The sequence below is a fragment of the Ceratosolen solmsi genome, unplaced genomic scaffold, assembly GCF_000503995.2.
Source record: "Ceratosolen solmsi marchali unplaced genomic scaffold, CerSol_1.0 scaffold30, whole genome shotgun sequence".
Lineage (NCBI taxonomy): Eukaryota > Metazoa > Arthropoda > Insecta > Hymenoptera > Agaonidae > Ceratosolen > Ceratosolen solmsi.
In genome coordinates, this window is record NW_011948421.1 from 7,854,847 (window position 1) to 7,865,330 (window position 10,484).

General features: G+C 24.2%; 1 protein-coding gene across 1 annotated transcript; it reads right to left on the reverse strand.

Moving 5' to 3' along the window:
* Positions 1-294: 294 nt before the first annotated feature.
* Positions 295-10,484, reverse strand: Vps15 (vacuolar protein sorting 15). Its single transcript, XM_011498740.1, has 15 exons — positions 10,286-10,484; positions 9,746-9,926; positions 9,379-9,677; positions 9,018-9,208; positions 8,037-8,728; positions 7,545-7,853; positions 7,089-7,472; positions 6,478-6,801; positions 5,723-6,046; positions 4,985-5,141; positions 4,714-4,827; positions 4,007-4,199; positions 3,280-3,716; positions 2,844-3,174; positions 295-576 (listed from the first exon to the last, which is right to left on the reverse strand). The coding sequence occupies exons 1-15, from the start codon at positions 10,375-10,377 to the stop codon at positions 348-350; spliced, it is 4,257 nt and encodes a 1,418-aa protein (XP_011497042.1). The 5' UTR covers positions 10,378-10,484; the 3' UTR covers positions 295-347.

Below are 10,484 nucleotides of genomic sequence, written 5' to 3' on the forward strand. Positions count from 1 at the left end.
AATTATAATCAGTATTTGAAATTTTACTTTTTAAAAATTTATAAAAACCAATGACTTAAGACTATAAATAAAAATAAAAATATCTAATCTGTCCATATTTGTAGAGTAAAAATGTTTTATCAAAAAAAATTATGCAAAAAATTTATTATTAACTTATTAATTTTAAAACATTTTGTACTTGAAATCAGTAAGCTTATGGATTTCATTTATATAATTATATTTGAATTATATGAAATTAGCAATTTATATAACATATTTATTATATCTAAATACAATATACCTATATTTTTTGTAGTCTTATATGATTTTTGCTCAGAATATAAATAATTTTTTTTTATTACTTAAAATCACTTCCACACTTGTATCAGACCATCTGTACTACCGGTAAGTATACATGTATTTGACATAGTGATTGCTGAAATAGTATCATGATGACCAGGATGAAGTGTCTCTGGGCCAGGACCGCCTTCTTCAATATTTCGACTACGAATACCTGAAGTACTATTAGAATTTTGGCCATTTATTCCACTTGCTAGCACTTCTTGTACTACATTTGTTCCATCTATCAGCCTTTGCCTGTTAACAATAATAAAAAGTACATTGATAATTTTACTACCTGCTTTACAAATTTGTAATTATTAATAATGTCATACTGTTTCAAGTCAATATTATTTTAACCAAATAAGTTAAATGTCGATAAAAATAAAATTATAATGTGTATTGGGCACCATTTAAACTATTTACAAGTCTAGTTTTATTAGTTTTTTCATACAGTATCCACTTAGTTGGCTCTAGGGGTTATTAAAAAAAGTCATTTTATATTCTGAGTTAAGTCTATGTAAATTGTGATTGAGAGTGTCAACAGATCAGATTAAAAACATTTGAATATATTAAGGATTTATTAAGTCATAACACAACAGAACTTATTTCAAAGTACTAATAACTAATTGCAATTGCTTGGAATAAGTTTGACAAAATATTTGAGAATAAGAAGCTAATTTTAGGGTTTGATTTAGATGAAATATTCAATTTAATCTCGATACATCAATCTATCTCACTATTTAAGCAAATAAATATTATAAATAAGACAATTACAATTTTACTATACATATTATTAATAGTAAAAATTTCTTCTAAGTGCATTTTTATAGGTTTACTTTTTTAAGATACTTGTAAACACTGCAAAGATGCTTTATGTACATTTCAAAAAATCTCTTCACTTGTGCTCTTATTCATTTTTTTTCTGGACTTTTGAAAATAGGGAGATTAAGTCTAACAAACTATGTTTTCAATCATAAACAATTATATTTTATTATAGTTACTCATTTAATTCTTTCCATAAGAAAGTAATATCTCATCAAATATCTCAACCTTTAAAAACATAATATTGTCAAAAGGTTAAGATTTAAGTTACATGTAATCTTATACATTAATTGAAGTGCAGCAGATTAGTATTGTCTTCATTATTTATGAAAAAATAGTGTGAGAAATTGTTATAGAAATTAGTGCAAATATTTTTTTGTTTTTAACATGTGACAATAAATATTTTCTCATAAAGATTCATTGTGTTAATAAGAAATATTCTTGATACAGACATTGATGTAATACCTTAATAGTCAATTTTACATTCCAACTGATGTATAAACTATTAATTGATATTATTCAGACTCTCTAATTCACTAAGATTATAATAGTATCATCTGTTTATGTTGCTTATGATTATGACTAACTTTATTACAAAAAACTAAATTTAGCCAATTTTAAGTTCTTAATTCCTAAATAAATTAAGATCATTAATTATACATATACATATGTGTAAAAAGAAATAATCAAATAAAACTTAAACTCAAATACTGAAATTAGTGATTATGAATTACAACTGCTAAAATAGAAGAAAATAAATAAGGTACATAATTTATGATTTTCACGAATATAACTAATTAAATTAAAATTAAAAAAAATCAAAAAACGTTTTTAATATAAATATTTATTTTTGAAAATTTAAATAACACAATATCAATTCTGTCAAGATGAGTAGCAAAATACCTTTTATTTTATTACAGAAATGAAAACATCTAAAGTATTAGATAATTAAATGATGTAACCAAAATATCATTAAATAAAATATATTTGAAAATAATATTCATTTTATTATAAAGCAGTATGGAATTATTGTCATCGTTTGAAAATATTTAATAGAAATATGATAAAATAACTATGAAATAGATAAGATAAGTTATATGTACATAGTGTCAAAATTACTATAAATAAATTTTCAAATTCATTACAGCTAATTTTGTATCTACATTATCACATAGATATTAGTTATCTGTTTTTGCATTATAATTGCTCTAGAATGTATTAGCAGAGCATTTTTGTATATTGTAAGAATACTTATTAAGAATGAATATTATAAGATAACAAAAAAAATTATTTACATATCAGACAATAAAATAAATTAAAAAGTAACAGTCATAATTTTTCATGCTATTTCAGTCCACTAATTAAAACTTACATATAAATAACTGAGAAAAGATTTATTACAACTTTATTCAATTGATATAATTGAGTCAGTTACTCAACAGAATAATCATTTAATACTATTTGTAGAATTATCTTGTGATTATCATGATTTATACAGATTATTGTAAAGAATTTACTTACTCTTCTGTCTTACATTATTACTATCAAAAACGACATTAAAATGAGGTAGTTAAAAATATAAAATGTTATATATATAAAAAGTATGTTGTCATCACAGTTAGGACACATAAATGTCATATTTCAATTACATTGATAATTTTTCAATATATAGTGTAATGTAATAAAAATGTAATGCTTACTCATATGCTAAAGAGTTTGACGCAAGGGAATCGTTAGCTGCAGGTAGAACAACGTAGGATTCATTTGGTGTTTGTAAATTCCAAAATCGTAATCTCATATCGGTACCGCTAGCCAGTAAAAATCCTGAACGATCTATGCATGCAGAATGCATAGCACAAACGCTGTGTCCACCTTGTGAGTGACTCAAAGGAGGTGCACTTGATGCCCATAGAACCATTTGACGGAAACCTGTCTCTAAATTCCACATAGATATTTCATTATTTCCTTGAACTGCGGATATTATCCAGGAATGTTCTATCGGATGGGTTATGACTCTTCTAACTCGTGCTCCTATAATTTATAGACAATGTATACAAAATATTTCAATATATTATATATTTTTAAATATTGAGTATACATCAAATAAATATAATCTACCAAAAATAATCTATTTACCAGTGGGATGTTTAATATTACTAATTGGTAATTGAAATCTTAAATCCCAACAAATATGTACTCCAGAACTTGTGCCCAGTGTCAACCATTGCTGATAATTATTTATGCAGAAAGAAGTAATAACACCATGTTTCAAGTCATTTTCCAATCTCCAAGCAGTTCCAGGACATCTCAAGTCCCAACCTATCAGTGAACCGTAAAGAGTTGCATAAACTAATACTGATTGTGATCCTGAATCTAGATATTGAAGATCTACAGCACAGCCTTCTTCTTGTAAATCAAGTTGTCTAGAGTATGTAACATTCATTTTACTAGAATTAGATTCAATTCTTAGTACGAAAATAGTGCCTGACTGGCTAGCAGTACTTGCTATTGATTGGCCCTGTTCACAAACAACAAGGCCGATCAAAGGTCCACTTCTGTGCACATAAGTTTGCCTGTGAAGAATCATGTTCTTTTTTTTAATTTTATTAAAATTCAATTTAAATTCCTAACTAAAGATTTATTAGATTTCTAATTTACAATTTATATTAATAGAATTTATTTAATGTACACAATAATAAAAGAGCACAGATAATTTTAATTGAATTATATAAACCATTATCAGCTTTTGATTTAAAAAAAATATGTTTTGTATATCTGTAATTATTAAATGATTTACAAATATTTTTTCTCATGATAAAAACTCAAACACAAATTTTAAATAAAGTTAATGATAATTAGCTACCGTGAACGATTAGCTATGTTTCGTCCTTCCATTTTACTAGCATCCCAAATTTTAATGCAACCATCTGATGAACTACTTGCAAAGAGGCTAGTATCTGGCACTGAAATTAATCGGTTTATAGCTGCTCTATGCTCGTGAAGATAAGCTATAAGAGCTCCACGTGGCCGCCAACCACTAGGCAGTAACCTACAACCTTTAAAAATATATATGATTTCATTTAGAATTTGTGAAATCTACTATTTTATTTAATGTATTTTAAAAAATACTAATTTTGATACATTATATAAATCATATTAAAAATTTATTAAGCTTATAAATAAAAAAATTAATATAAGTAAAGTTTCTAAAAAAAGTTATTCCAAAAATAACCATAAACATTTACTAATTTTATTTAAATTTTTAATTAAGATATAAATTTATTTATAAAATAAATGTTTTATGTATAGTCTAAACTATTTAGCGTATGCTACCTGTATTATTTTATTTTATTTCTGTATATAAAATAATATACTATTATTATCAAGGCTAATAATAAAACTGAGTATTGTCATAAAATTATGATCACAATTAAATACATTATTTACTTATGAAAATAACAAAATATTATAACAATCTTTATAATTATTTTTCTTATAAATATCATTTTATTTGATTTAAATAACTATAATAATTTGTAAAAAATGTAAAAGTATTATAAAAGTATATACCCGCTTGCCAAGCAATATTGTCAGCCCAATGTTGAGCTCTTATGCCTGACGCATGTTGTTCTTGCTTTCTGTATATAAGTTGTCTAAGTTCTAATCGGCAAGGTGCACATCTGTCTACAAGATCATAAAGTGTTATAACTAACACAACTTATGAATTGTTTATAATTCTATCATGCAAACTTAAGAATATAGTACACAGAGATTTGAACATTATAAATATATACCTATACAGAAATGCTACTACAAATTAAAGTCATTACGACCTACTTACATTGTATATAAGAACGTTCATGAAGTGAGTGATCATTGATACTAGTCATAGTTTCTGTTAAACTATGTTGTGGAGACAGATAAATTTCACTACTATGAATACTTTGACATGGGCTACCACTGTTTGTAGACATATCAGAAATTTTTACAACAGAATGCTAAACGAACATAATTATTGCATTATAAAATAAATAAATTAATTAAATATTAATTTTAGCGAAATATTTTATTCATAAATAATAATAAAATATTAATATTGTTAGTTATAATAATAATAAATGTACTTTTAATTAATACGTACATTTTAGATATGTGCTAGTATTTGTTGACTATTTTTATTCAAAATAAGGATAAATGTAATAAACTAAAAATTATATTTGTAAAAATATATTTCATTAGTTTTACACATATAACTTATGTGACAAAAAAATACATAAAATCTTATAAATTCAATATTCTTACATAAATAAATGGTTTAGAAAGACCAATTTTAAATATTATACATTAATATATTTACTTTATATATCTTGAGTTTTGTACAATTATGATGTACAAATACAAATATATATCTTTTTTAAAAATTCAAGATATATAAAGTAAATATATTAATGTTTAATATCTAAAATGGTCTTTCTATACCACATGTTTATGTAAGTAAATTTTTTCTAAAAAATTAATAATAATTTAATTACACATTCAGATTATAATAAATTAAATAGCCATTTAAATAAAAGTTTACCTGCATATTATGAGCAGCAAACATTGTGCGCCATTCCTGATTCATTGTTGCATAAGTAGCAGTACTGTCAGATGTTTTGCGATCTAATTTTTTTATTGATGGAAGACTTATGTCTCCTTTGATATCAGGATAAAGTATAAGAATATGGTGACTAATTTTATGTTTCATTGATCCAAGCTCTATTTTGCCATCTGAAGGTGAGAGTTGAAACTTAGCATCTACTAAATTACGGTATTTATTAATTTTCAGCAAATGAGATTTCATCATTATTAATTGATCTTCAACAGTTTCAGTCATGGGTTCAGAATTTAGACGCCTAAACAGCTATAATTTTATATATTATAAATAATTGACAAATACATACATCTTTCTTTCTGTTATTTTATATTTGTACTTTTTTGTTTATTTATCTTTATTAAATGAATAATTTTCAAATTTTTACTTCGCAGCTTTCATAATTTAATACTACTTTACATATATTACAATACTTCAAATTTATTTAACATTGAACATTTTTACTAATAATTAAATAGTACTATGTATACATAATTTAAATAAATAAAAACCTCAAAATAACATTCCTACGACATAAATTAAAATTAAGCTAAATTATAAATCCTGTAAAAATTTAACAAAATTTGTTGTGTACGAAACGTATACCAATCAATTATATAAAATTTATGCATATCTAATTATTTATTATTTATATATTTATATAATATTTATAATAATTTAATATTTTAACTTGTACTTACATTACGTAAGGCTGTACTCATATCATTGTATTGTGGAACTATACCAGTGATAGCTTTAGCTCTGGCAGCTTGTCTTTGTTCAAAAACATGAAAAAGTTCTTCGATATCATGGTATTTTATTACAGAATCAAAAACTATGTGAGGTATTGGACTGATTAATGCTTCTAATAGTAAAACTTCTGTTTCTATTTGTATAAGATGATTCTTTAAATATGGCTGTATCATTGGCTGAACTTTACATTGTACATCAACTATATTGAGAGTTCGTGCTGCAGCTGATATAAATCCAACAGTTGCATGTCTAATCCATAAATTAGGATGCACCTATAAAATTAAATTAAAACCTTGTTGCTTTTATAAGAAAAATTATTTCTAATTATATTATTTACGGTGTGAAAAGTTCACAAATTAATTTATAAAAACAAGATTTCATTTTAAAAATATACAATAACGTTCTAAGTCTCTTGATAAATAAATAATTATCAACTTTTTAAATAATTTTATTACTAATGTAAATAAATTATATCATTAAAAATTTAAATATTAATAAGTTTTCTATTCTTATAGTCTTTCTTTTTTATTATTTAATACTAAAAATTAAAATAACTTACTAAAAAAACTACAGTTTCCAGAAGTAATTGATATAAAGCTGATTTGTGTAAAAGTCCAAGTTCTGTTAATGTAGCCATTGCATTAATAGCTTTAGTTGTTACAAATTCTTCTGGATCTGTCAATCCTTGTTGAAGTAAAGGCATCAATATTGGACTGCAATGCCACCCAACATAAGCAGCTACGTCAATAATGCATTCAAAAAAAGATCCTCTTAATTGCTTATCATCTTTGTCATTTAAAAATGTAATAATATGACTTAATAAAACATCATTTGCTTTTTGTTTACCAAAGAAAACACATAACTTATTTATACCATTTTCCATCAAAGTTTGTTTTACTAAATTTTGCTGGTCTGTTAATAGCATTGACACTGATTGTTGTACCTGTTATTTAATTTTTTTAAATTATCCATTAATTACAAATTTATAAATTATCACACAATCAATGTACATTACCATTTCATGCAAAGTCTGAAGTTCAATATCATAACTTGATCTCAATATTTCTTTATTTTCTATTGTTGAAACGTGAGATTTTTCCAAGTATTGAAGGGCAATATGAGCTAAATGGGCAATGTTTTCTGCATATGAAGCTCTGACAATTACTGCCTCATCTTGGGTAAGGTGAGCTAATCCAGGGAATATGTATTCTGGGAAAATATTTATATCTGATGGTGGAATCGTTTTCACAAGATAAAGACATTTTGTTAATGTATGAATAGCTGATACTCTGACTCTTGGTGATGGGTCGTGAACTAAATGAAACTGAGGTAAAAATATAAATTTAAAACAGAAATATAATTATTAAATAAAAAAATTATAATAGCTAATTATTATTTAAAGTAAAAGTGTATTAAAAATATATATTGCATTTGTATACTTATTTACATTGTATTATTTGGTACATTAAAATTAATTAGAATTAATTATTCGTAACAATATACTGACAATGAAAGGTAAAATTCTATCTAAAATTGTTTCTTCAAATGTATTATCAGCTAACTCAAGTAATATTTCAAGACTTTGAAGTTTAGACTGTGAATGATGTAATCCTCGTATACAAGAGGTGACAAGTTGAGTTATAATAACTAAACCTTCCTCGGTATTAATTGATTCTAAATTGTTTTTACAATTTTTTGTTTTTACACTATTGTCCCAGTTATCATTTATTAAAGAATTTGATGCATTTAATTTCGGAATATCTTTTATCTCTATTTTAATTTTCGCTAAATTCTTTTCACTATCATTCTTTGTAATAATATTTTTTTTACTATGATCAAAAATAACTTTTTCAAAGTTTATGTTTCTATCATTTCTTAACTTAAAATTTTCTAAGACTTGTTCCTTTATTTTATTTTGTTTTTTAAACATATTAGTAATATTGTTAATATCTTTTTTCAATCTGTTAATTTTCTCATCAGGTGACAGAATGGGGGCAGCTGAGAAAATCTGCATATATGATTGTAAAAATCCATAAAAATATTCTGGAAATACTTTTCCACGTGCTTGAGATAAGTAAAGTTCAGCACTTTTGCGATTCACTGGATTCTTTTCTATCATCGAAGTTAACAACTCTCTAATCCCTAAATCGTCTACATTATCAAGATGTTTATTTGCAGAATATTCACCATTTCTATAAGCTAAAAATCAATATATAAATTTGGATAATATTTAAATATTTCAATCTCCATCTTAGTAATATTGTTTTTTTCTTATTTAAGTAAAATTAAAATAATACAAATATATATTTATTCTAATAATTTTTATTGTATTTATAAAACTAGTTTTAATCAAAATATTCATGTAATAAAAACATTATTAGAAATAACCATGTATTGTTATCATACATTTAAAATGTTATTAGATAAATTAATAAATAACATAAAAAAATTAATATTGACAGTTTCTTAAATTTATTTAATAACTCACCCAAAAGTTGGGAAAAATCAAATGGAGGATGTCCTTCATTATATAATTCTGTTAAAGCACAACCTGCTGAGAAAATATCCATCATTGGATGTAAATCACCTGTTTTAAGCTCTTGTTCAGGAAAAAGTAAAGTATTATTAAACTCTGTAGTTAATGTTTTAACAAAACGTTCAGGTGCAATGTAGCAAGTTCTATGGGAAAATTTAATAAAAAATTAAAAAGAATATTCTACATTTATTATTAATTTTTATGAAAGTATAATCAAACATATATTAATATATAATTGAATATATAATTGAAATTTAATAATTCAATTATAAAAAACAAAGTAAATAAAATTTAATATATTTTATATATTTACCTTCTTCTAGATGTATCAAAAAAATAAGAAAAATCAGCAGGATTATCTTCTGGTAAATATGTTGGTTTAAAACTCGCAAAATCTGTTAAAAGAACCCAATTCCAACTAGTTATCATAATATTTTCAAGTTTAATATCTCCATGACAGATACCAAATTTATGTGCTTGATGCAAAGCATATAATACTTGAAATGCAATCCACTTTTTTTCTATAATTGATAAAAAAGGTCTAGTACTAATGCGATCATATAGAGAATACTTCATGTACTCTCTCATAATAAAGCCAGCTTTTTCTGTCAACTATTTTAACATAATTTTTAAATAATTCTAATAACATAAAACATAATTAAATAGAAAAAAATATTTACAATCATTCGCTGAAATGGTAAACAATTTACAGCAGAGGCTAGTTTTGATCTTATATCTTCTAATTTATCTTTATAGGATAGCAAAGGCAAAGTAGGATCATGTATTGCAAATACTTTCACTACAAGTAAACCTTCTTGACTTTGAGCTCTAGCTACCTTAAAAAATCTTGTACTTCCCAAGCTATTTATTATAAGATAAAGCCTTATATCATTAATAAAAAAAATTATAAAATATATAAACAAAATGTATTTTTTATTTACAAAAATTTTAAAATAAACAAAAGATTACCAGCAAAATAAACTGATAAAATTTAAAACTTAATTAAAAAGTATAACAATATATTTATAGTAATATAATAAAAACAAACTAAAACTTTCAATTAGGAATTAAAAACTGTTTATGAAATGAATTTTCAAATACATTAATATTAATTAATTGTTTAAAATTGTCTAATTTTTGTAAATTAACTATTTATACATGAGTATGATTTCAGCTAAGTTTCAGTAAGTGGTTGACAATTCAATTAATTTATTGCCTACCTTATATCAAATCTAAGATCACTGTGATCTGTCAAATAATGTTCAACTGGAAAAATTTGGCTTGGAGCTATTCCTACCAGCTGATTACCCATGGCGTATGACGAAAACTAAACGTTTATTATAAAATTTAAACGTTTTATTTGAAAGTAATTAATCCTATTATTAACATTGGCTGCTTCAAGCAACTAAATACTTTCTC

What these genes read in the sequence shown, in the direction of transcription:
- Vps15 (XM_011498740.1), bottom strand. Translation starts at nt 10,377, where the DNA reads ATGGGTAATCAGCTGGTAGGAATAGCTCCAAGCCAAATTTTTCCAGTT. An exon ending in TTTGATACATCTAGAAGAAG is followed by an intron (nt 9,209 to 9,378) that starts GTAAATATATAA and finishes ATTTTCCCATAG; the next exon opens with AACTTGCTACATTGCACCTG. An exon ending in TAATATTAAACATCCCACTG is followed by an intron (nt 3,175 to 3,279) that starts GTAAATAGATTA and finishes TATAAATTATAG; the next exon opens with GAGCACGAGTTAGAAGAGTC.